This window comes from Gobio gobio (genome assembly GCF_949357685.1).
Source record: "Gobio gobio genome assembly, chromosome: 21".
Taxonomy (NCBI): Eukaryota; Metazoa; Chordata; class Actinopteri; order Cypriniformes; family Gobionidae; genus Gobio; species Gobio gobio.
Window position 1 is genome coordinate 22,664,807 of NC_137117.1, and position 26,701 is coordinate 22,691,507.

Consider the following 26,701-nt stretch of genomic DNA (forward strand, 5'->3'; position numbering starts at 1 on the left):
CAATGAAAGGCAGGGGTAGACAAAAAGAATCCCATTCAGCAAGTTTCTTGCTTTCAATCTTCCTCCATTGACTCAAACCCCAACTGTGTGGAAGCACAGAGCATAAATAGCTGAGAAATGTCTTTTCTGAGGAACCAAAGTGCTGGATTTAACCCCTCTGCACTGATCCCCCAGGCTGCTGCTTAATTCTTCAATTTTCAGCTGTTAGAGATAGAATAGGAATAATAAACATCTGAAACAGCCAGTAATAATCCATCTGACCCCTCTCCCCTCCTCTGTATGGCACCGAGGCCAGGCTAGAGTTTCAGTCCGTCCTAATCTCTGCCAAAGACTCTGCACTCGCCCGGCCGACTAATGACACCATATCACCAAACTTGAGCAGCCTGGGACTGATTATCACCACATTCATGCGCACACCCCCAAAAATCTCGGACACACACACACACACACACACACACACACACACACACACACACACACACACACATTTTGAACTTTGGCTATTGCATATGTAGAATGTGATTAGTGTTTTGTATGAAACGATATGTTCTACAAAATCATTCTATTTAGACTTGTCAAAATGTTTATTTTTTTATGAATTGATTAATCTCCTTGTGGAATTAAAAGTGTAACTGTGTGTCATATCCAATGAGTTCTTCAAAAAGTGTCAAGTCACACTAATAAGGTCATGCTTTTGATCAAACTATATATATATTAGCGGTGTAACAACATATTGTGTTACAATATATCGCAATGCAAAAATGCAACAATATGTATCGTGGATAGTGCCAATCTGTATTTTTAATTCATCTAGTTAAAACGTTTAGTCTAGTTTACGTTGGAGTTTTAGTGTCAGTACTACATTAAACTACTATATATAATTTATATAGAGCTAGCTTTCCTGTAGCTCAAACAGTAAAGCGTGGCGATAGCAACGCCAAGGTCATGGGTTCGATTCCCAGAGAAAGCAAGAACTGACAAAATGTGTACCTTGAATGCAATGTAAGTCGCTTTGGATAAAAGTGTCTGCCAAATGCATAAATGTAAATGTAAATATAATGAATAATAATGCAGTGGGGGAATACCTGTGGGTCCTGATAATGCCAAATGTCAATAAAATAATAAAAAAGTGGTATTATTGTGGTATTGATGTAAAATATCTAGTCAGTGACAGAGTGCAAGCATGTTTGTCTAAAATAATTCTGTATTTTCAAATTCAGAATCACAAATTTTTTATTCTGGTGTCACCATTGTCCTGTGCATTAGCACCAAGTCCAAAACTATTCATTTCCGGCCCCAATGTAATCCCAAATTTAGCATTAATCAACAGTATATTTTCTTTGATAACCTTTGACCATGTCTCGGAGTATCGCAATAATATTGTATCGTGAGTTCAGTATCGTGATATGTATCGAATCGTGACATGAGGGTTTCATTACATCCCAATATTATTTTAATCTTCATACGTTTGTGTGTATTCCAGACAAATCTTTTTTTTTTTTTTGATAATTGACATTTTATATTTGTTCAGCTATGGCAGAGAATGAACACATGTCTGCAGGAAAGGCATTCTCTCTGGCTCTAGAATGGCATTGTCTAATTATAGACTCATTTTATTTTAGGTGGTTGCTGGAAAAAACCATGACAATATTTCCTCTGCCAGCCATGTCTACCACTCAGCAGTGTACAGCTGTCACCTAAAATGAGACCTGAAAATTAGCCCATTAAGCAGAATAGTGCAGCAATAGTCAGGATAAATTTTAAGCTAACACACACAGATACACATATGAAGGTATAAGGAATTTCATATATGCACTACCTTTCAAAGGTTTGGTGTTGGTAAGAGATTTTTCATGCTCATGAAAGAAGCCTCTTATACTCACTTAAGGCTGCATTTATTTGATCAAAAATACAGTACAAATTGTAATATTGTGAAATATTTTAAAATGTCTTTATTGTCACGCATGATCCATGCGCCAAGTGCTATATCTTGACAAATATTTTTTTTTTCTCTGTAATTACTAATGACTGGGAAAGTCATGGAAATTCATTGGCCATATTACAAGGAACCTTGTAATACAGAAGAGTGCAGCCTATTTTAGTTCAAAACTGAAAATCACTAGCATGTCATCTTCATTAAGGGTTGTGCTGGAGTAGTCCTGCTCTTTTGCTCGCTTAATGAGTACCAGCGGGGGACGACTGCAAGGCTTGCAGCTTCTCATTCAACCAAATTACTTATTACCCTGATTCATCACCGGGCTGTCATTTGTGCACCTGAACCCCCTGCACTGTACAGGCGGAAGATGGAAAAGCTGCTAAAAGCTGGCATGACCTCCAACAATGAGGTCAGATTGAGATTTTCAGTGTTTTAGGTCATTAGCGGCGTTTCTCATCCTTAGTGTTTGTTTTGGAGTCCTGCATTAAGTAAGCTCAGCTGCTCTGTTCTTTAGTGCTTATAATCTAATATGCTCGAGATATCATGGGGTCAGTGAGCATGTGGTGTTTGAGCTTGTACTGGGTGGTGAACTGTGCACACTTGAGGTTGATTTTATGAGTGACACCTGTCAAACTCACTCTTCCCTTCTCTGTCCCTCCCTTTCTAGCTCTGAAGTAAGACTGCTTTGTGGTCATTAGTGCTGCACTCAGCAGGCTTGCAGTAGCCAGACTGCTTGCCTCAGCATTAATGTTTGATTTTTTTTCTCTTCTGGTAGGCGATAGAGTGATGGGCCTGAATCCTCACAAGGCCCTGCCAATCTGCTTCCGTATACAGCCACTATCATCTACCAATTACAGTCAGCCTGGGAAGAAAAACTGCACCGTTAATAGAGAATGACGCACAGCTAAACGGTGTTTCCGCATGGCATTGTGAAGGCTTGCATTTAGCATTTCCACTTTTTAAATGGTGGCTTGCGCACTTTTAAGCTACAAAGAGTTGAAATAAAAGGATGAAAATGGCCGGCTACCGTTTCACCCCGCGCTTTGTGCTGAGCTACAGTGATTTCCACTGGTGCGCCACTAAGAATAGTACCGGTTAAGGCTTTTTGTGAGGAAGTTTCTTTTGAACGGGGGTGGTGCTGAATGGCAGCATTGGGGATAAAAGACCTTTGTTGGACAAAGGATAGTTTTATAGATGCTGATGGAGCAAGTTGCTGTGTAGAGTTGACTTGGTTACTGGTTGCACAGTGGGCTTTTTTCCTTTTTGCTCAAACATTCACACTGATTTAAACACTGCATGCTTTTTGCTTATAGGTGTATTCAGAGGCGATGCAGTGATATGATGTAGATTTACACCACCAGTGCCGTGCGACGTGTTACATTTGGATGTGACGGATTTGAGTGCACATGGCTGAACACAGCGCTCTAAAAACAGAACCTCAGCTGTGCAGAAATGCTCCATACTCAACCTCACACACTCTTTACACTCCTCACAAATTGCTGATGAGCTCCAAAAATAAAAGCACAGGACTCTCCAGTCCACCTGTGAAAATGGCCCTTCTATATGCTAACATGCTAAATGGTCAGTGTGGCAGCTGCAGTCATATCATGTGCTCAAACAAAAGCATTTGACCTGACGCTTTGAGCTTTATGCTAAACTTAAACCAATTTCTAATGTTAAAATAAAATGATTCACTATGATACTGAGTGAATTGAGTTGTTTCAGCATTTTCTTATATGTTGAGAGCTGAATCGCTTGAGCATGTCAGACTGGACTTTGGTGTCAATAAAGTGTTCCTATAGCGGTCATGACCTTTGCTGATGCAAGTCCAGTTAACAGATACAAAAGTAACAGTCAGTGATTGTCTTGAAATTTCCACCAAATTGAGGCACACATTATACATATTTGACATATAAAAGTGTAAGAGTCTATTTGACAGCTTCATATATGGGAGTCTGTGATCTTGAATTGGACACTACAATTAATGTCTCCATACTGATTTGAGGTGAAAATTATGCAAAGTTGTGAAAGTCGATTTAACAACTACTAAGTTAGCAGTCACTGATCAATAATTGTTCAGAAATTTCCACTAATCTGAAGCACAAATTAGCCTATACATTTTGATACTATCATTTTTTCCATAAATTACCAGTCAAAAGTCTATCATTTATTTGATTAAAAAATACAGTCAATTTTACAGTCATATTTGTGAAATATTATTACAATTTAAAATCTGTTTTAATATCTTTAAAAATATAATTTATTCCGGTGATATCAATGCTGAATTTTCAGCATTACTCCAGTCTTCAGTGTCACATGGCCCTTCAGAAAAATGTTTTATATAATGATTTGGTGATCAAGAAACATTTCTTATTATTAAGAACTTTGATCAGTTTAATGCATCATTGCTGAATTAAATGAAAACATGTCTTTCTTTGTTTTTTTAAATATGAACAGTAGTGTATGTATGTCTGTAAGTGTCAGCTTAGCAGCTATAAAAATTAGAGTTTGTGATCTCGAATTGTCTAGAAATGTCTTGTTGGACTCACTTTAAATTAGAATTAAAGTTCCAGTTCTAATTGTGCCATAATGAAGTGTTTACCATATATCTAGTGATCAGAATTTTAGGGTCAGGACTCAGGAGTAATTTTGCAATTTTCGACCAAAATAAACATCTTCACACTAATTCCCTCAGGGACTAGCCTAGCTTAGCCTCTGGCTTTCCCTCCACCACAACTAGCCTTCTCTCTCTCTCTATTTCTCCCTCAGAAAAAGAATACAAGCCTGCACTCCAAGCATGATTGGTCAGCTGCCCCCACCCCATAGCCCTCCTCTCATTCTCTCTTTCTCTCTCTCTGCTTAAATAGTTTTAACAAAAAATAGAGAGAGAGGTAGGGAGAGGGGGATGGGGAGAGCTGGGGGAGGGTAATTGTGTGTGTGTGTGGGTGCTCTGTTGTCACTGGTTGAGAGAGAGAGAGAGAGAGAGAGAGAGAGAGAGAGAGAGAGAGAGAGAGAGAGAGAGAGAGAGAGAGAGAGAGAGAGAGAGAGAGAGAGAGAGAGAGAGAGAGAGAGAGAGAGACACACACACACACACACAGAGAGTTGAGTCGTGTCCCATATGTGGAAAAAAGCATAGTACTGCACACACGAGCCTGTCTGCTCCAGGGATTATCTAAAAGCTTTTGAATCTGATGTGGAAATGCAGGCATGAGTAGGTGAGTCTACCTTGACTATTAAACTGGACACTTTGCTGCTGCTGTTCTTATCTGAAGCTGTAAATGATTGAAAGTCTTAATTCTGCATTGCACTGTCCTCTACTTCTCCTGATAGCCTGTACTCTTCTTCTTCACTGTTTCATTGCATTCTCCCTCTTTTAATGTGAAACAGCCTCTTCTGCATTCCCCACACTGCATGCAGGTGTCGGTTTTTAAGCGGACAGCTCTTGATGTCTGCATGTGTGTGCATGAGTTTGGTATATAGATGTGTCAGGCTTCATTCTCAGCAAGTTACGAGGTTGTTTATTTAGGATAGTGTTTCAGTCAGTGATCAAATGTAAAAGCTTCCATGTAAAGTTTAAAATATTGAAAAAGCATCATACTGGAATTCAGTTTTGTATTTTTCCTGTCCTTAATTGAGTCTAACAATATTAGTTTTACACAGTTTGTATTTTTTGTCTCTAAAACAGCAGTTACATGAACTGTAAGAGAACATCATCATAAAAAATATACTATATTAACTAAAGTTATGCAATTTAAAAATGTTGTATCAAAACCTATACATGCATGACCCTCTACATAAAAATATACTATATTAAATACAATTCTTTAGTGTATTATGGAGTGTCATTACAGGTATATGTGTATGTCAACTCTACCAGATTCAATTATAAACTGATCATTGAAACACTGGTGGGATTTAAATATATATTACAAATTAAGAAAAATAAAATATCTACACTTAAAACGGTTTATATCATTTTTAGCATATCATTTTGTAATGAATGGTGTGTCAGTTGCCATTTCATTTCCTGAAAGCAGGGCTGGACGCCACACTGTTTGACTAACATTATTATGTAATATTTTTCATTCATGTGTGAGCTTTTCTACACGCTCACTTGAGAAGGAACGACGCTGTCCTTTGGGATACACCAAACAAATTGTTCATGCTGCATTTTTTGATATACTAAATTTCACTTAAAGTTCATTCATATTTGTGTCATTTCAGAAACTGATTTTAATATGCTTCAATAATATTTTAAAGACTAATTTATATACTTTATAAAACTATAATTATATATTTATTCATTGCAAAAGTATATAGATTTAAATATATATTATTATTTTTGTGAATGCCAATATACAGTAGTTGTTTTATGTATGTTTTATTTATGTATGTTTAATATGTCTTCTGTTTAATATATCTTTTTTTTCTCATACAAGAAAGAGATAATTGAGCCAGGACTCGTGTTTGGCAAGGGATGAAATGAGCTTAATTTTGTAAAAGCATGCTCTCTGGTTGCTGTTATGAGGCGAGGGGAACGGCTATGGTATGCATGGTGCTTTTTGTCAGGGAGATTTAGAAAGCCCTCTTTAGAAGCTGGACGCAACCATACAATCAGCTTAATGCCTGTGTGCAGGCGCTTAATGAATACCCCTGTGTGTGTTCAGCCCACAGTGAGAGTCCCTGTGTCCAGGACTGTTTCACTCTTGTCTAAAATTTAGATGAAGCCTTATAGGGTCTTAAATTTTAGGTTGCACACCAAGTTTGCATTTATGCATCATAAACTTGTTTGTTTACATTTAAAAACAATCACATGGATTATGCTGTGCAGTGTATGCGTTTATGATGACCATTCACCCCTCCTGAATTCTCCTCCTCCTCTTTTTTTCAGGAACACGTTTTTAGAGTCCCAATGCGAGTAGAGGCCAGCGATGGACTACAGCCGTACAGACGCTAACCTGGGTTTCCCCGCAGAACTGTTACCGTAATTGAGACCAGATCCGCAGAATGCTGAGTCCCATTGTTCCCTATAGTAAGTGTAACGTTTTTGACATCAAACCACAGAAAAGGCAATGAATAACTTATTGTCAATTCTAGACATTTAAAAAATTTCCCTACGGCTACTTAGTTATCTGGTTTGTTGGTAAACCAGTTTGAACAATGCTGCATTTTAAAAACAAAATGTCTCAGATGTTCACCCCAGTGTCCTCATCATTATGTTTTAAGTCACATTATTGGCTGTGAAAATACCCAAAGTATTTGTCATGGTTGGTAGGACAGGTGGGGGTGAGCTGATGGCTCTACCAGCAGAAACCCTGTGGTTCTGCCAGTGTCATCCCACCATGATTACCCACCAGTGTCCAGCTTACTAGCATAGTTACTTCCTCTATCTCTGTCCTTTTCTGTCTCTGTCTTTCTTTCTCCTCTTTTCTGCCTCCCTTTCTCCAGCTCTCTTCCCCCTCCTAACTGTTCTCAACTGACTTAATAACTGACGTGTCCAGTTTTAGCCCCCATTCCTTACCGTCCCCCCCCCCTGCCAGGCTTCATTTGAGCTCTGCACTGGCCCTCTCCAAAACAGCATTGTTTGTAGGCCAGCATGGGGTTTCTTCCCCCAGTTCTGCCTGAAGAGATGCTTTTTTCTCCACTCTTTAGCTCTTCTTCTCTGTGCTATATAGGCATGACAGTTACATGAAAAGAAGGAGGGAAATCAAACTAAAGGACCAATGCACCTCAATTTCAGATGTAATCATGTATTAATGAGTTGCCGGCTTGAATACATTTCAGATGGCTAGCTAGGTTGTTGCAGCAACCGATTACATTGATGTTTAATATGGTGTTATAATACCATTTAGCGAAACATTCAGAGGGCCTTTGTCATACTTGCCAATGGAATTACTTTTTGTGTTTGTTCATGCACATAGTTAGAACTGAATCCTGTACACATTTTACAAGACACAGAAAACTTGTTTTGATGAAGGGAAGAGCTTTTATCTTTTAGTATAATCAGTACTAATCATAATTCCAAATGTCCTTAGAAACTAGTTAGGTCCATAGAATTTTAGCACAAAGAAGTCTTTTTATGTATGTTTATGTATGGACATACTAATTTAGTTTCTCTGTTGCAAATTATCTAAGATCAGTTGTCTTGTCTTGTCAAGTGATATGACCATAATGGCGGACAACAAACTTTTTCTCAATTTTGATTTGATATGTTTGATTTGAATTATATACAACTTAAATAAAATAAATCTATTAAATTATATAAATAAACATTTCTAATATATTTTAAAAGATATATTTTAAAGTAAATCAAACGTTCGGGTCAGTAAGGTGAATGTGAAATAAGAAATTAATACTTTTATTCAGCAAGGATGCATTAAATTGGTCAAAAGTGACAGTAAAGACATTTATAATGTTAAATACGATTTCATCTATTTCCTGAAAAGATCATCCTTAAAAACATATTAAGCAGCACAACTGTTTTCAACATTAATAAAAATAATAAATGTTTCTTGTGCAGAAAACCAGCATATTAAATGATTTCTGAAGGATCATGTGACACTGAAGACTTGAGTAATGATAAATGATCAATTACATTTTACAATATATTAAAATAGAAAACAATAATTTTATATGGTAATAATATTTCACAATATTTTACTTTTTTTTGTCAAATAAATATAGCTATGGTGAGCGTGAGCATAAGAGATTTCTTGTAAAATCATTTAAAGTTTGTATATAAATTATTGATCGATTTGTTCATTTATATTTATAATTATTTTATTTAAAGTTCTGCCTTTATTTGTATAATGACTCAGTAATAGTTTCAAATCTTTCTCTCTAATCTGTCTCTCTTGCACAATTTATTTTCAAAAATGTCACAAAGCCCTGTCAGAATATTTAGAATTCTTTGAAAATATGTAAAGTTGTTGTTTGTGTGCAATTTAGTGCACACACCTCTTATTTTAGATGGCTAATGTCACAGATCCTGATTTTCTAGTTCTGCAGCATGCATTTAGATTTTGGAACTGATCTTTTTGTTTCTAAAATGTGATGCTTATGGACTGTGCATATGTGTGTGACTGTTTCCCAGAGTGTCTAGTGTGATATTAGGACAGCACACAAAGGTGTTAGATATCCCTCCTGTTTACCCTTTGAGCTTTTAAAGCCAGGCAAATTCCTTTTCCTCCAGGTCGTTCCCAGTCCTGATATGTCCTTTCTGTTCATTCTGCCTCATAATTCGGCTGTGCCGGAGCCAGGTGAATGTAGGGCAGCTTATGTGGTATATATGTGAATAGTGTCACATCCATGCTGGAATTTTCTTTGTGGAGCAACTGAGCATTTCTGACATCAGTGTTTATGTTTGACTCGAGAGGACAGGCATTTTTGTTTGATGTCTGTCACATGCAATTACATATACTCTCATTGCATCCACAAACAAAAGTGTTGCATTGATGAGCATGTAGGAGCTGAAGAGTTTCAGAGCCAGAACTGAAGGAAATCTGAGAGAGATTCCTGGGGCCATGGATACTCCTGGAGGGATTTGGTGCAAAGAATCTGTAATCTGCACTTCAAACACACCCTTAAATCAGTCCCAGGCCAGCAGCCCATGAGTGCTCTAACTCTTGTTGCTTGGGGGCCCTGCTGTCCAACATATTCCTTGTATAAAGAGAAACAAGCATAGCCTCAGCTCTCTCGCTTTATGACCTCATTTCTTCCCTTCTCCACACTAAAGGCCTGGGCAGATGAAGCACTCTAATTGCATCTGTTAAGTCATTAAGGCTTTGAGTTCGGTCTATAGGAAAGGGCGCGTTGGATGCCGCAGAAGGAGAGATTAACAACGAGCATCCAACACATCTATTCTAATGAGAGCGACAGGGTGAATACGGCTCTGGAGAGGCATGCGGACCCTTGAGTAAACAGGCAAGGTGCTGAAGTGTTTGTGTGAATGAGCGCGGGGTCATTAGCGTTGGGTGTGAATGGACTTTAATTAGCCCGCAGTGCAGTCAGTGAGATGGAAGAGAAGCAGCGGCCATAGGAAAAGCAGCTTAGAGATACACATTCTGCCTGGGACCCCCCTGCTCATCTCACCATCATTGAAAACAGCTCATTAGGCCCGTTGCTGCCACAATTAGGCTTCCAATTAAGTCCCGGTCTTCTGAGGGTTATTGGGCATCAAACTTGCAATCACTGCTCCAAGATATCCCTCAGAGGGCTTGTCCGTGGTTCTCTAATTAAAGGTTTAGATCGCTCAAAAATGAAAATTGTGCCCTTATGTTTCTCTTATGACTTTCATTATATGGACAAAACCTTCAGAATATCGTCATTTGTGTTCTGCAGAAGATACAGCCTTCCTGTAGTTCAAACAGTAGAGCATGGCGGTAACACTGCAAAGTTCATCGATTCCCAAGGAAATAAAAAACTGATCGAATGCAATGGAAGTCGCTTTGGATCCAAGCGCCTGCCAAATTCATACATTTAAATATAAGGTCATACAGGTCTTGAATGATATGAGATGATATTTCGATTTTTGGGTGAACTATTCCTTTAAGTGGGAGCGAGTTTTTCCAAATCAGGCATTTGCGTAACATCAGTATTTGTCTGATCTGTTGTCAGCAAAGTCAAAACTACATACAATATGTCCTGCATTGAAATTCCCAACATGGTTGTAGGGTTATTAAATAAAGCGGCCAGGGATTTCGAGAGAGGGCACTGATACGCAGTCCGGGAACTCTGGTAGGGGGCAGGGTGAAAAGGAAGGAGGGAGGGGGGGTAAAGGGAGATTGGAAGAAGGGGATGGAGGAGAACAGGGGGAGATGGAGGAGAGATTGGGTAAGGGGGACAGATGGAAGGGGGTGATTGGTCATCACAGAGCCTAAGGACAGCTGTTCTTTGATATATTAGTGGACACAATGACCTAAACCTGGCCTGCGGCCGCAGAAAATAGGAACCCTGCTTTTCTTAAAGGGGAGGGGTGCCAGGCATTTCGCCATTTGTGGACAAAAATTAGCTGGTCAGGGGGATGGGGATGTTGTTTCTAAAATGATGAGCATCTAATTATTCATTCAAACCACCAAGTCTATGGGTTTCTCTAATTTTTAGTTCAAAATATGCTAAAATGTACACAAGTGTTCATTCACAAATTATACATCGCACTTGACAACATGGCACTTTCATCCTTAGGCTCTGTGATGACCAATCACCCCCTTGCACTTTTCATTTTTCCATCATGTATTGATTTCATACTTAAAGGAAAAGATGTAGACAATTTGAAATGTACAAATGTTTAAATATGTTATCATTTCTAATGAATCATTTCCCCTTGAGTAATAGCCTACATTATGTAATGCATTTGTCAGAAATGCTGATTTTTCATTTTTCTCACACTGTTGACGCTCAATATTTACTGTAGTCATCATTAACATGAACCCACGGATTGCAACACTTACTGTGTCCCAAAAGGCAAAGCAATAACACCTTCAAAGCTGAGAGATTATGGACTGCAGCTCACATGGATGACTAGTGAGAAAGAGAGGGAGAGAGAGGAGGGAAAAAAATCAGATCATTCACTGCCACTCTAGCAGATAGGCTCCTTCCTCTTGGGACCCCACGGGGGCCTGGCTGAAAAGAGCCATGGCGTCTGGCAGTGTGCAGGGGAGCAGGTGTTAAAACTCATAAGGCCCACCGCCTCTTCTGCTATTACATCTTTTTAGGCCCGTGAAAAGGGAGCAGATGAGCAGAAAGAAAGAGTAAGAGAAAGAGACAGAGAGATCATGTTAACCACACTGCTGTAACTAATGCATCACTTCATAAAAATTGTCATAGTTATGCCCTATTATGCATGCTTTGTAAATGATGAGGAGCTGTTGTGAGGTTTTTTTGGACCTCACACTACTTTCCTTTTTATGTTCTTTATCTGATCTGCCTTTATCCAGAACCATAACAGATTTTCACAAGACATCATTATTCATATATTTTTTTTAAGTTTAATTGGTGTGCATCACCATTATGTGTGCCTGCCTACAGTATGCCTTTTTTTCTGACACAGGGACACAAAGATTTTTAAAAACTATGTTTAGTGTATATGTTTTTCAATATATTGAAACATAGAACGTAGAGACTACTTCTATTTATTTATTTGGATTTAAATGAAAATAAGAAGTACCAACACCGCACAGCCTGAAGAAAGAATGGATTTTGAATAACTATCGTAAAGGCTTTGCATGACTTTAAAGTGCCCAATGGGCTTACATCATTGACATTTTGCAGTTCCTCTGCCTAAAGCATTGATTCAGAGACGTCTGTATACGGAATACAAATCAGCCGATGATTAGAAGGCAGGGTGCCATCTTATCTGCACTGAGGTGATTAATTCATGTAAACACAATCCTCCCTCTGCAGTCTTTTCAACCAGATCTACTCTTTCTCATCTTTCTCCCTCTCTCTCCCTCCTTCATCTTTATTCTCTCTTGAAAGAGCCCTTCTTTTGTGGTATCTGCATTCTTCAAAGGGAGTTCCACACATACCAGCACTGTGGGCTGAAGTTTCAGGACATAATTCCTAACAGGATGCTCACTGTTCAACTTCTTTTCGGTTGTTTTGATGTTTAACTGACAGAAAGTGCTAGTAATTAATCAAATACTCAGGACTGAGCAATCGGGTGTGTGTGTGTGTGTTATTTCCAGTTGCGTTCCTCTAAAGTTGTCTCTTATTTCAACAGTGTTAGGGTAGCTGAATGCATACTCTTTACATTTGTCTGTGCGCTGTTTAGTTGCAATGCAGATAGAGAGGGTCTCTTGAACAGTGCTTGTAGGATTTGATATTTAAATATGCAGTGAGGGGGGTGCCTTTAGTAGATAAACCTACTTAAATCTATGTGTGGGGTTTAGGGAATGGGTGTCCACAATAATACCTGATTGGATTGATTCCGCCTGCTCCTGTTTACAACTGGCCTCTGTGCAATCTGCCTGGTTTAATGGCCCCATGTCCCAGAAGGCTTGTTGCATCCATGTAGGTTTTGTTCCTCAGGGCAGGAAAACAAAAGTGACGCGGCCTGAAAGTGCACACGGACCCCTGGGGAGCTGTGAAAAGCTGAGCATCCTCCGGCAGCCGGGCCTGCTCGGCTCTCACATTGCAGAACCTTCTGCTCCGAAATAGTGGCCAAGTCATAACTAATATTTTGGTTTTAAATCTAGAATTGGTTTATTGAAACCCACTGATATTCACAAATTGATTTGGTTCCACATATATTTGTGAAATATCAAGATGGTGCACACAAACAAACATCTCCAAAGGAACCCTCAATAAATCCCAGGACGGCACAAAGGCTGTCAGCACACTGCTGCTGAATAGATTAATAAGATTTCCATAATTAGGCAGGCCTCTGACAATAGGATCCCTCAGCTTTTGTCTCAGGACCAACAGGATTGTCAGGCCAGGAGGACGTCTGCTGGATGGGCTGTGCAACAATGGGCACACAGACAGTAAGGCGACCAGTGGAAACATCTGTCTCCCTGCCAGCCTCGGACTCGCACAGAGCCACCACGGCAAGCCACTTGCTGTGGCTCACACAAAGCAATGGCCAGGCTCCTCTGTTTACGCCTCTTGTGTTAATGATGTGTGATTAGAACTGGTCCTGTGGCTATAATTTAGGTTTACGTGTGAGAGGGAGAGTGAAATGCTGCGTCCATGTTGAGACACAAAATTGAGATACAGCTGCACTTTCTCCAGCATTTCTCCAACACTTATGCTCATAATGTGCTTTGCCTTTTGGTTTATCTATCTTAATTACCTGTTCAGTTCAGTATCTCCTTTATAAAATGATTTTTGTTTAAAGGTGCACTTGATCATTTATAGTTTAAACGGGGAATTAATCATTTAGGAGTTACTGCAACTAGTGCATTTGTACAATGGCATTGCAGTTACTGAACATTTTGTTGAAAAGTATTAGATGGCTGTTACTATAACAAATATAAAAGTATTTTTGCACTACTGATATTTAATTGTATTAGTTAATATTAATATTATTGCTAATTAAAATCATTGTATTTTACATTGCGTCATTTCTCATCATTGTATGTTATGCTACAAATGCTTTAGCAAGACAAATGTACAGTTTTTGTCATGCCTTAAAATGTTAATTGAGATCGAGAGATCAGGAGCTTGATATTTGTCTAATCTTAATGAGAACATTCTTTGTTCTTGTGTGACTGTGGCTATATATATCAAAACTCATCATCTCACTCTCTTTTGGCATATTTCATAAATGCTGTCATTTATTCACTGAAATGAATAGTGGTCATTCCCACTTCTACCGGTGTAATTGGACCATCTATTCTCAAATGCCCAGAACGAGTTAATTTCAGCAGATGTGGTAATTTTAAATAGAAACACAGATTAAATCACATCTAGATTATTAGATGGTCCCTGCTGAGGCATAGCTCTAATTGCAGACCAGTTCATCTGTGGTTGATTTCATGCTAATGAGTAGTAATGTTGTCACAATACTGGAATTTCTAACTTTTGATACGATTCCTTGAAAACTATCAATATTTGATACCATTTTCGATACCATGGGGAAACTGCCATGTATGCTGTCATAATTATATTTTTATTATCTCAGAAATCTTTGATAATTTGGGCAATTTTGAGGCAATAGCTTGCACAGCAAAGAGAAGCTTTATTTGAGACTGAACTTTACAAAAAAGGCACATAATCAGTTAACTTGTCGTCAGAGGGAAGAGGGATATCGATACTGCAGATTGGAATTTTTTATTGGAATAGTTTCAGGTATTTCAGTATTAATACGTATCGAAATATCCATATTTTTCACAACACTAATGGGTAGCACTTTTATCTGTGTACTTGGGAACTGTAGGGGAACTGTTCCTCTTGAAGCAGCCTGACCCAAATAGCACTTCCATGTCCAGTTTGGAAGTGATTTCTCTTGTGTCTTGGTGCACACGCACTTATGTATATTGATGGAGTGGACAGCAGTTTGGCCCCTGAATCACTTCCCTAATGTCAAGCCCCATCCCCTCACATAGACTCATGCGCGTACATGGACATGCACACACGGTGGCCGGAGCGCCTGCTGTCCACTCCCCCTCCTCCTTTCCTACCCGTTGCAGGTTTTATGAGCTCCCCTGGGCTGCCATCCATCTCTGTCGCACACTGGCCCCATTATTGTGCTCCATACAGCACTTCACAAACCAGCCTGCAGATGGGATTGTCCTGCTGGACATAAACTGTTTCTACTGACTGGACAATGACCAAATACTTTACCTGTGTTTACCTTGTTTACATATTCCGAGTCGTTTTTGTGTTTTATCTTGTAATTATATAAGAATTAGGGGTAAGGTGTTAGTTTGGACGTGGGGAACTTGAGGGTCTAGAGACGAATATGAAGGACATGGTAATCCAATGGCCATCTGGTCTGTTGGTGTGATCTTTTGGAATAAATAAGGCGGCAGGCGTAATCTGAAGACACACATGGGAAGGTTTGGCAACGGGAGGGGCGAGAGTTTGAGAAACAGAAAGAGCACACAAAGGGGGAGGGCCAAGTTTTTGGGAGAAAAAAAGTAAGGGGGAAAATAGCATACAGAACTGAGGCTTGATTTAAATGGCAATAAAGCAGCAGCTTGCACACTCTGGCAGAAGTGTGAATAACAAAACCTCACTTTCTCTTCAAAATGCAACCCATGATGAAGATTTGCAGTTTATTCCATATACCTCCCCATTTCCCCCTGTAGCCCTCACCCCAGGCTGATTCCTGACAGTTCAATAATGCCAAGCTATGTGTGGAATTTAGCTAATGCCTCTGGAAGGAGCAGTTGCAGACCCTCATGAAATGGCTGGTTTAAAAGCTATTCTCGCTCCATAAAATTCTCAAGACCAAGAAAAAATGCATTTCCTATTGAAGTATTAAGATCTTTTTTACTATTAACAGAAATAAATTATGCATACCCTAAATAATATTTTTGTTTATTTTTGATATTTTTGGTTCATTTTAGAATTAATTTCTCATTAAGTGTCTTTAAACCGTGATGCCGTCAAGTGTATTGCAATTTTAGAAGCACAGAAAAGCTCTGAATAAAGGAGTTTGCTTTATGAGGTGGAAAGGACAGGGCGGATAATTTTTTTTATTGAGGTTTATTTTTCACTCCTCGTGTGTATTAAGATCCCCTTAGAATTAGGCCAGCATAATTAATCACAGGAAAGCTGTGCTGGAGATAGCCTGAGGAAAGGGCATTCCACACTCCCAGTGCTTCATGGGAAGTGGCCAATGAATAGCACAACTATTTTGTCCACCCATCCCAACCCCCCTTTTTCCCCATATTTGTCCCTCCCTCTCCCCTCTGTTCCTTCTCTCTCTATTTCCCTCCTTCTGTCAAGCTGGCCATAGAGGCCTTTTGGAGAATTGCTTTGTGGATGGACTCTGGTGGTGGGAGGGGATGTATTGAGGGAAACATGCGCAGGGTGATAACGGTTTCTCCTCTGGGAGAACTGCAGATGGCAACACAAGGCTGCTACATGGCTGAGGGCTTGAAAGGAGCAAATTCACAGCCCTTCTCTTTTATACTTACTGCAGAAAAAAAGACTCCCTCTGTGTGCATGCACACAATACCAAAAGAGTCCTCTTGCCAAGCAAATGGCAACAAAAAATCAGCCCCACAATCATCCATCATTTGTCTCTAGTCATTTTGAGTAGTCTTATAATTCTTTAAACAAAAAAACACTATATCCATCCAATAATGATTTGTGAATGCTTGGAACGTACACTTTTGTTATGTAGAAAATTCTTGCATAATCTGACTATCATCATTGCTATCTCCGGCAGGCCTATTGAAGATGCACTGGAACCCGGAGCATGCCCAGCCCCTGAGCCAATGGCCTGAGCAGCATTTGGACGTGTCCTCCACCACCTCATCCCCTGCCCACAAGTCTGAGCTCTACCCCAGCCGCAGCCGCGGCTCCTACAGCTACGCCTGGGCAAATGACGACATCTCAGCCCTTACTGCCTCCAACCTGCTGAAGCGCTATGCTGAGAAATACTCTGGCATGCTAGATTCACCATATGAACGCCCCGCTGTGGGTGCATATCCTGAGCCTGGAGCCTTTGGGGCTCTCAACGGAGGCCCGAAAAGCGAACTGGAACCATGGCCTCTTACGCACAGCACTGATGGGGCATATTCCTTAGTGCCTCCTTCATCTCATGATGGTCTCTCTGGGCCAAAGGTGGTTCCCACATCAGCTGGCCCACCAGGCTCTGGCAGTGTGTCAGCTGTTAACAGTAACCTTTCAGACTCGGGCTACAGTGGGAGCAGCTCCTGCAGTGGGCCCCATTCCAGTGACTATCCCCCCAGTTACAACGGCACCTACCTCTCATCAGGGTACTGTCCCCAACCCACTTCAGCACTTCCACCAACCTCGTTACATGCCCTTCAGCCTAACCCAACACTTCTCCCCAATTACACACCTGCTGCGTCTGTGTACAACTACCCCCCAAGCACCTACCCTCACCAGACTAGCCTTGCTCCTAGCTATACCCACCCAACAGCCCCTTACATCCCTTCGGGCATAACTGCCCCCTCTCCACTACCCTCAAGACCCACAGTGGTTGGTGGCAGCTATGGCTATCAGAACAACAGTCTAGGCGGCTCAGAGCCTGTGGGCTCTCTGAAGAGAAAAGCATTTGAGATGACCCTTGATGAGGAAGATGGAGACAGTTCACGCTATAGGAAGTATAGCTATGACCCCATGAAAGCTGGGGGAGATTCTCCATATGGGGTCACTGATAAAGGTGAGTGCCGTGGAAATGGCTTTGGAACAGGCAGCACAGATCCTCAAGCCTTTAAGCCTAGTAAACCTTCATCTCAGCGTAGCCTAGAAGGAGACGAAGTTGGAAAGTACAGTGGGCTAAAGCCCTTGGTTTCACCAACGTATGGAGCCGCAGGAGACTACAGCCCCTCAGCAGCCATGACTGGGGAGAACGGAGGTGCAGATCAGGGCTTCGCCCAGCATCGTTCTCAGAAGTGCTCCGATCCTATGAAAACCATGGAGCCTCAAATGCTGGAGCTAGTAAGCCGAGAACTGCAGGATTGCAGTCCAGCTTTGCTTTGGAGTGAACTGGCTGGGAACTGTCACATCAAAGCAGCGCTAGAGGAGGACCTGCTGTGGCCTGTCCTGCGACCCAACCCTGCCATCCGCCCACCCAGAACCGTCCTGCTGTTTGGCCCTCAAGGAGGAGGCAAAACCACACTGGTACGATCCTTGTCATCTCAACTGGGTGCTACCTTCTATAGGCTGAGTGGTGAAACTTTGGCCTCTAAATTGAAAGGAGAGGCAGAGCAACTGTTGATCACCCTGTTCTCTGTGGCAACAGCCCGACAACCTTCAGTGGTGCTGCTCAGCGAGGTGGAGTCGGTTGAGGAGGAAGATCTCAGACAGCAACTGCAGGCCCAGCTAGAGAAGATCCAACATGTTCAGAGCAGCCTGGTTCTGGTGGTGTGCACCACAAGACGGCCTGATTTGATCAAAGATCCCCTTCTGCGTTGCTTCTCCAAGCGTTATCATATAGGCCTGCCAGATGCGAGCACACGCAGGCACGTGCTTCTGCAGGCACTGGCGCCCCAAGGCTGCAGTCTGGGTGAAAGGGAGATGTCAGCAGTACTGCAGCGTTCAGAAGGCTTCTCCGTCTGGGAGCTGCTGCAGCTCTGCCAGCAGGCTCTGGCATCAGCTTCTGCCTCAGCATCCGTGCCCTTGCACGGACTCCCTGCATCCCTTTCTTCCCCTACCCTCCAAGACTTTGAAAATGCTTTCTGCAAGGTACATCCTCACAGCACCCCCAAAGAACTGGACACTTGTATGGAGTGGAGCAAGGTTTATAGCCACTGAGAACCTAGTCAGCCACTGGTTGTGGACTGCTACATTTGTTTTTAAATACTTGTTGCAGCCAAAAGAGTGGAACTCATTGAGAAATTACAGTTTATGGATGGGAGGCGTTTTGGATTTAATGCATTTAATCTAGGGAACATGCCATGGTGTGTTGTTTTTCTATAAAGATACATATACTTTATTTTTCCCCCCAAAGAAATGAAATATTAGGCCTTTCTTGAAGGGCGTTTATTAGTTGCTTGGCTTATCTGATAGAAAATCAGAATTATATTTTGGAATTTCACTGGAATTCCAATTAGCCTTGATCCTGGAATAAACCTGGAGGTTATAGATCACTTGACTTTTCTTGAAAAAATACCCCCATTGATTGCAACTCTCAGGATCCTATTTATTGCCAGTCCACTCCAGTGGTGTTGTATCTTTTATGTTGATTTACTTTAAAGATCATTTGGTGTTAAAGGGCTTAGGATATATCAAAACTACTTTGTTTTTACCAAAAATGCTCAATAACATTATACTGTCCAAGTTACAGCATTCACCAAAAGGTATTTACTGTTATGCAACCTCTTGGGAAAGAAAGCAACAGTATTTTGCAAAATTGATTGTTAGGCCGCGGTCATATCTTGTGCACTTTGTCAAAATGGTCATTTTACCAAAAGAGTATGCGTTGCTACCCAAAAAGTATTAGATCCATAGGAAGTCAGATAATAGAAAGATACAAGCTTTTACTGTTGGTACACTTCTTTCAGAACACTTTGTTAAAGGTAATATTTTTCCAAATACAACATTATATAAACAACCCATCACATTCCTCACAATCTTGTAAGAGCCTTTGCTCAGGACCCTTAAACACAAAAACAAGCAAGGGTCCATGAATGACTTTCTCTCTTCTGCTTTACTCAGTTTATTTTATTAGTATATGTAGTCTTGTTTGAAAATACTCAGGAAGAATTTCTTTACCTCAGAAATGATAACTAAAGAATGTATGTAATCTTAGGGTCTTAGTAGTAAGCATTGAGGTTGGAGGTGAGCAACAGACCTGACACTGCTGTTACCTTTTAGGCGAAACTTGAAAATGCTACCAAGACAAACAATGAATGTAATTCAGGTATTTCAGAGAATATCTGATGCCATAAATCCATGTTTTTAACTCTATATGAAAACATTTTACCTTATCCTTACCCTTTATTTTTGATGTAGATTTTTGATGGAGTGATGATTGTCTTCATGACGTGTTATTGTAGATGGCAAACCAGATTTTGTTGGACAAACTGTTTTTCCTAACCAAGGTACAGAGCATATGTCAGTGTCCTTTAAAAACGACCCCTGTAACAACCCAAAGATCAGAATCAGATTGTTTTATATAATTGGTAGCTAATCATGTCTAATCATAAATTGTTGTATACCATCATGTGTAATGTATGCTCATCATATAGACAATCCAGATGGAGCAGCCTCTACCAATGTTTAAATATTTTTCAGCTTTTTTGTCTATAGGTACACAAAAGCTACATAGAGTGATCAGATGTCTTCACATCACCTCTGCTGAAGAAACTGAGATTGAGTTTATTTATATTGCCTGTAGATTGGCTTTTGTGGATTGTTCAATTTCGATCAGCTGTGACATAACAGCCCCTGATCACTCCTTTACCCCCAGCCCACCCAATCTTACCACAATGGTTTGTCCCCATGGTTGTTGGCCCTGTACAGCCATGTGGTGAGCTGATTTCCCATCCCCCGTTCCTCTATCTCACCACAGCCTTTTGTTGAAGCCATATTCTGAATGATGTCCAGTAACCCTATAGCACTGTTCGGCTCTTCAAGTACAGCTGGTGGCTTCACTCATGCCATACAGGTCAATCAGAATGACCCCAGGAGCACATATTGATCAGTGCCGAAGAGACAGAAAACTAAAGAACCTGGCAGACTCAGGGACATCCTACGTGCACAAATGCATCATTTTTTTGTGTGGAAAAATTAAGCACCAATTCTTATTCATAAAAACAAAGATACACCGGTTTTATTCTGATAATACAAGTCATATATTTGGCTAATTTCAAACAAGAACACAAAGATACTGAGCAGTTTGTCCAACAAAATTGTCATTATTTAGCTGTTTTGAATCTATTAGTACAGTAACTTTGTTCTTGGATCTTGTTCTTGTACATTTTCTGTAACCATTTCTACCTCATTTTTGCAGCATATTGTACATGAAAATATTTATTTCATGTCTTTTTTGATGTCTGTTTTAAAAATGATAATGTTCTTGAACTGTAATGGTCTACCTCAGAAAAGACTGTATTTTAAGAAAAAAAGTATTACACAATATTAAAGAGAATATGTCAAAAAATCTCTCATTGCTCAACTTCCCGTACATGTCAAATAGTGGCAGATCGTAAAGGTGAATTGCCTTCTCTTTACATGCACATGATATTAAGATATAAGGTCAGTGAAACTAAGATCTGTGGGATATTGAGGGGCATGGCTATGAATAAAAAACAAAATAAAAAATAAAATGATTTGAATGTAGGTGAATATTTACTTGAAGCTTCTACATAGGCTATGAGTCCAAAAGGAAAAGCTACATAATCACTCTTATGAAATATAGTCCATTAAAATATGATGGGAATTGGCTTATTATATATGTGTGTATTTGCAACCATTGTCTTAAACTATAGGATATACATAAAAACGTTGACCCCCAACATAACCTTCATTCAATGTATTTTTTAAAGTCTGGAGATTAATCTCAAATTTAATGTAAAGTGCTGATGATTAAGTCTCTGATTAAGATGAATAATGGAGGGTTAAACACAGTCCTTGCCCTCCAATCGCCATCTGAAGGATAATTGTTCTCCAGCTGCCAGTAGAATAAAATAATATCCTTCAATTCATCCACTCAATAACACACTCACCTTGTGGAAGCGCTAAGGGTTAATAATATGATTTTTGAAGGTCAACAATTGCATGCACTGAAAATAATTCTTCTGTGAATTAAGCTGTGGACTTGCTAAAATATAATTCTTTGAATTTTCCCCTGAATATCTCAATACGTTGCATTTAAGTTACTTTATAATTAATTAGATGTGTTTTTAGTGTTCACTGGCAAGAAAAATATTTCAGCTGTAACTGAAAAAGGGTAGGAAAAAAGCTCACAATGTTTACACAATGTTAATTATCACAAAAATGTTCCACCCCGATTGGAGTGTTTTGTTTCTGTTAGAGTGTATTGGAAAATTTACTTGAGCAAGCAAAAATTCCCCATCAATCCCTATATCTCTTCCATCATAACCCTCACCATAGCAACCATCCTGAGCGATGTGACCTGGTCAGCTTGAACTCGACCTCTCTGACTCCAGAGCAGAATCTGAATTTACAGAATGACAAAGTGTAGTTTTAGCATTAAGGAAAGGATAAAAATTACTGTTAAGGTCAGCATGTAAAAAAATATTAAGCTAGCCAATGGAAGCTCTATATGTACACCATATATAATGTTGTTAAACACATGTATTATAAACAATATACAGATACTTAATATGAATACCTCAATGTGTAATGTAAAATCCCTCAGTTACAGATCCTTTCAAAATACACTCCCCCATACAAATAATTTTCATGATTATTGCCATCCATCCTGCATTCAAGTTGAACAGATGTGAGCATCAAGGGTCTGAAGGATGAAAGCTGTAGATAGCATTTGTAAAATAATAAAATCCTTGTGTCCCAAGCTAAAGTATATTACAAAGCATGGAAGTTTGAGTGGTCTTGGCATATGAAAAAGAATCATGCGTGATTTTAAAGGTCAACTAAATTTACCTCTGGTTGTCTTAAAAACATGATATTTTCAACATGCAAATGCAGAAGTGTTTTGACATTTTCATTTCTGCAGTCAGTCACTGTGCTTTGAGCTGTCTGTTATCTACATGGCTATATTCAGTTTTAGCCTTATATTATGTTTTAAGTTCCCCACAAAAAGCATGTACATGTTCATTACATCTGGTTCAGATCTGTTCTATTTTGTTTTATTTTTAAATGCCAATTGTCCTTCATGTTTTCACATAAAGGAATGATGGAAACCAGAGAGTTCAGATGCAGTGCAGCAAGATTTCCCATAGACCCTGCCTATACCTCTGTTCATGACTGCTCATGTCTTGCTCTCCTTTGTCCTGTCTAGCCTTGATACTGACAAGGTTGACATCAGAGGAGATCCCTGACACAGGGTGAGTTAAGACTGCCAGCTGGTAGCAATCAAGTCTATTTAGGAGTCAGGGACACATGGACCCCCAGGGCCAAAACCGTAACTAGCCCAACCCTTAGCCCTAACTCCCCCCCAAACCCCCTAGTTACCCAGTTTGGTTGTATTGATTCCAGATGTGCTGCCATCAGTGCTGGGTCTTTACCTAAGAGGACCCCGAAATAATGACAAGCTGTGAAGGAGGGGAGAAAAAAAATACAGAGCAAACAAACAAGAGGTCAATCCACTAACAATTGGCTGATTTTCGACTTCCTTTTAAAATATGAAACTGTTTATTTATTTCAACATAATTATGTAATTTCTTAAAAAAACAAAAAACAAAATGTGTTATAATCAATTTCAAGTTGTCAATGTTTTAATTGCCCCACAAAAATATCAACTGCAATTTCTGATAGCATGACAGGGTCTTAGAAAAGTAGATCTATTCCTTCACATATGTTTATTTTTACCATTGTTACTTTTCAAAACAGCTGCAAATGGTTTGTTGTGATAGAAATTAAACACTTTGCACAACCTTTATGGAATTTTTATTGATAACATTTGTCACTTCAGAATTCAATTTTGGATCTGTCAAAATCTATCAGCGGGAGATTGATCAAGTCAACTCTGACTTTGTTTAAGTTTAAGCTGGGCATGAAAACAACCCCTGAAGCTCATACAGCATTCTGCTGACCTATCTCAACAGCCTCAGACAGGCCAAATGTATCATGACCGGAAATGGGCTTTGATATAAGGAATGCCTGAAGCTTAAAACAACCTTCCCTGCATGACCACGCTGCAAATGGGATGGTTTTGGATTTACTCGAATGTTTGAAACTTGTAAATTTAGCATTATTTTACATTTATAAGGACTATATTTCAGTTTTACTATTCAATTTTATTACACAACCTTAACTTTATCAGTTGACCAACACAGATCTGTTCGCTTTTCACAACTAATGACCCACTGCCCTCTGGTGGTAGCACAAAAAATGCTTTTATTTTTTGGGGTAAATCTTATGTTGTTTTACTGTTCCACACGCCTGTTCTATTCTTTACTCACATATTTCTCAAAGATATTGGCAAGCAAACGACAATGTTATTCTGGGTGTGGGTGTGAGATTAGAAATGATTAGTCGTAATGACGATGCAGTTTCCTGACTTCAATGTTTCCTGATGTAAACGATGATGTGTTGCCAGATACGCTACAAAACAAGCAAACTAGATCGATAAAACAACCCCCAAATAAACGACTTTTCTCACATAAATTACGCGTGAATAAGTGATTTTGGTTATGTCCATGCTTCTTGAAAATGGTGAACAATACAAATAAACTATAAAAGCAAAAGAAAAACAATACGAAGTCGCTTATATAGGGCGGACATGGCAACATTTCACCTCTCGGGATCCCAACTTCATGAATTCAGAATGAGGTATATTATTATATAAATTAATTGCTGGATTTTCTTGTCGTAAAGCCGTAAACATTAAATTGGTAGGCCTATTATATTATTGGTTGGCCTATCTCAAAATGTGTAATTCTTTGTAGTGAAAAAAAGTGGAGCACTGCCGGCATTTATTTTTAGTGCATTAAAAATAAAAATATCCTTCGTAGGGTGAGCAAGGGTATGATGAAAACGAAAAAAAAAAAAAAAAAACCCAGCTTATTTGAGAAACGGAAACGCCTTTCGAAACTCCTTACTGGAAATCAAGCGTTTCGCGCAGAAATGGCGCTGTTTCCCCGCCTACAAGTGACGTTTTGTCCTGAATATATAGACAGTATGGCTCTTTTAAACAAGCATATCATGCCTAACATGTTGTGTTGCTAGCACTCTAGGTTTTTAGACACAACCAATTAGAAGCTGAAGCTTTTATGTATGTGCTGTGGTCATTGATTGGGGTAGTGCAGTTGAATTTGTCCTTCTTTGGTTGAACTCGAATGCATTGTTTTCAGCACAATTTAATTTACGTTGGCTTATTCATTAAATATAAAAATTTGATTTAATCTCAATTTATTATATCTTTTTTTATTGCTTTTGTAGGTGAGTTAGAATTTGTATAGTGTTATTATATATATAGGCTATATATATAGGGCTTCTTAAGTATTTAACATTTCTTTGGAAAGAAAAGAAAGTTTATGTTTTGCGACGCTGAAACATAAACACATACAATAATGATAAAATAAGGTGCCATTAATGTTACTAAAATAATTGCAATAATAAAAATAAGATAACTTATGAAAAATTATGAACATTCAGAAAATTAAAATAAAATAAATAAGTAAAAATATATAATATGAAGAAGATACTGACATGGGTATGAAGATGTTCAGTAGTTAGATAAGCAAGACATTAAAATACGAAGATACTCACAAAAGTGTGAAGATAGCCTCCCTTGAAGTGTGAAGATAAAAATGGGAACATATTGAAATAGGTAGGAACTTTCTGTCACAGACATAAAACGGGATTAAAAACAATGACATAGCCTTTTTATATATATTAATAAAACAGAATAGATAATAATTTCAAATTCTGTCCAGACGGATAAAGATTATTCACCAGGTAGAGGAGCTGCATCAGGATGGCCAATAGGATAGGCAGCAACTTCATTGTCAGTGTAAAGTGAAAGTAGGTGGATAGAAAGGGGGGGAAAACAACAAACGCACACGGAAGGCGTAGACTTATATCTCTTTACGTGTGTTAAAGAGCTGGCGTCGAAATCAGGTAAGTTATGTTCTTACATAATTGTATATTTTAGCTATATAAACGACGTAGGCCTACAGTCATTTTATCGCGACTTGAATTTGTTTATCGCTTAATGATTTTGAAAGGAGGAAACATGAGTTTTGAAATAGCCCACTTTCCTCTACTGTAACTGTAAGCTAAGTTGCACGAAAATTCGACCGAAGCGAGCGACCAGAACAAGAAAAAAAGTCCATCAAAGAGTTATATTACGATTAAAAATCCCACTTTATAATAATATAATCTCAGTACGGATGTGAAGTTGGGTTAGCTATGCCATTATAGGCTAAAATTAAGCTACATCACGATTTTGCCTGGATACTTCATGACAAAACACGCGAGAGAGACATTGACTTAATGAGAATTCACATATTCAACAAGTTTCCTGCATTAGACAGTACTGGAAACAGCAAGGGAGGAAGGCCTACTTAAATGGCTAAAACGTAGTAGACTGTGCTGAAAGTCACGTTATATGGTGGTGTAGTTTGTGGAAAACATTTAGTGTAGCACGAGCGCCTACATAAATTCACGCCCTACTTTCTGTTCCCCATATGTATGTGGCATTGGTGTGTTATGTTCTTTTGTGCAACTGGAGAGTGGTCTGTTCTTTACAAACCGTGCTCAGTGTTGTTGTAACATTGCATGTGCCAGTTTCAGTCTTAGGGATGTAACACCCCCATGCTGTTATTTTTCATAAATATTATATGAATACTAATGGCTGGCTTTGCTGTGGCCTTTTTTACATGCATCAAAAAGGTCCTACTGGTTTAATGACGGGTTTGCTTCTTTGCGATAAGTAGATCTATCTATCTATCTATCTATCTATCTATCTATCTATCTATCTATCTATCTATCTATCTATCTATCTATCTATCTATCTATCTATCTATCTAT

At 39.2% G+C, this 26,701-nt stretch overlaps 2 protein-coding genes and 1 long non-coding RNA gene across 4 annotated transcripts in view; 2 read left to right on the forward strand and 1 right to left on the reverse strand.

Annotated features, from left to right (window-relative positions):
- The first annotated feature begins 5,015 nt into the window (after window positions 1–5,015).
- Window positions 5,016–21,322, forward strand: fignl2 (fidgetin like 2). Its single transcript, XM_079802497.1, has 3 exons — window positions 5,016–5,151; window positions 6,828–6,968; window positions 16,776–21,322. Exons 2-3 carry the CDS (start codon window positions 6,944–6,946, stop codon window positions 18,830–18,832), a joined length of 2,082 nt encoding a protein of 693 aa, XP_079658623.1. The 5' UTR covers window positions 5,016–5,151; window positions 6,828–6,943; the 3' UTR covers window positions 18,833–21,322.
- On the reverse strand, window positions 20,829–25,689 carry LOC307117573. The gene is made up of 4 exons (XR_013815449.1): window positions 25,625–25,689; window positions 25,439–25,510; window positions 23,180–23,259; window positions 20,829–22,199 (listed from the first exon to the last, which is right to left on the reverse strand). It is a non-coding gene; the product is annotated as an uncharacterized lncRNA (long non-coding RNA).
- Window positions 25,639–26,701, forward strand: part of stat6 (signal transducer and activator of transcription 6, interleukin-4 induced) — a 29,749-nt gene continuing 28,686 nt past the window's right edge. For both annotated transcript variants that reach the window (XM_079802496.1, XM_079802495.1), the window contains exon 1: window positions 25,639–25,789. The gene's annotated coding sequence lies outside the window, so the exon portion shown is untranslated. The remainder of the gene's footprint in view (window positions 25,790–26,701) is intronic.

Coding starts and splice junctions, on each gene's coding strand:
- fignl2 (XM_079802497.1), top strand. CDS start 6,944: ATGCTGAGTCCCATTGTTCCCTATA. Junction 6,969..16,775: donor GAGTCCCATTGTTCCCTATA/GTAAGTGTAACG, acceptor TATCTCCGGCAG/GCCTATTGAAGATGCACTGG.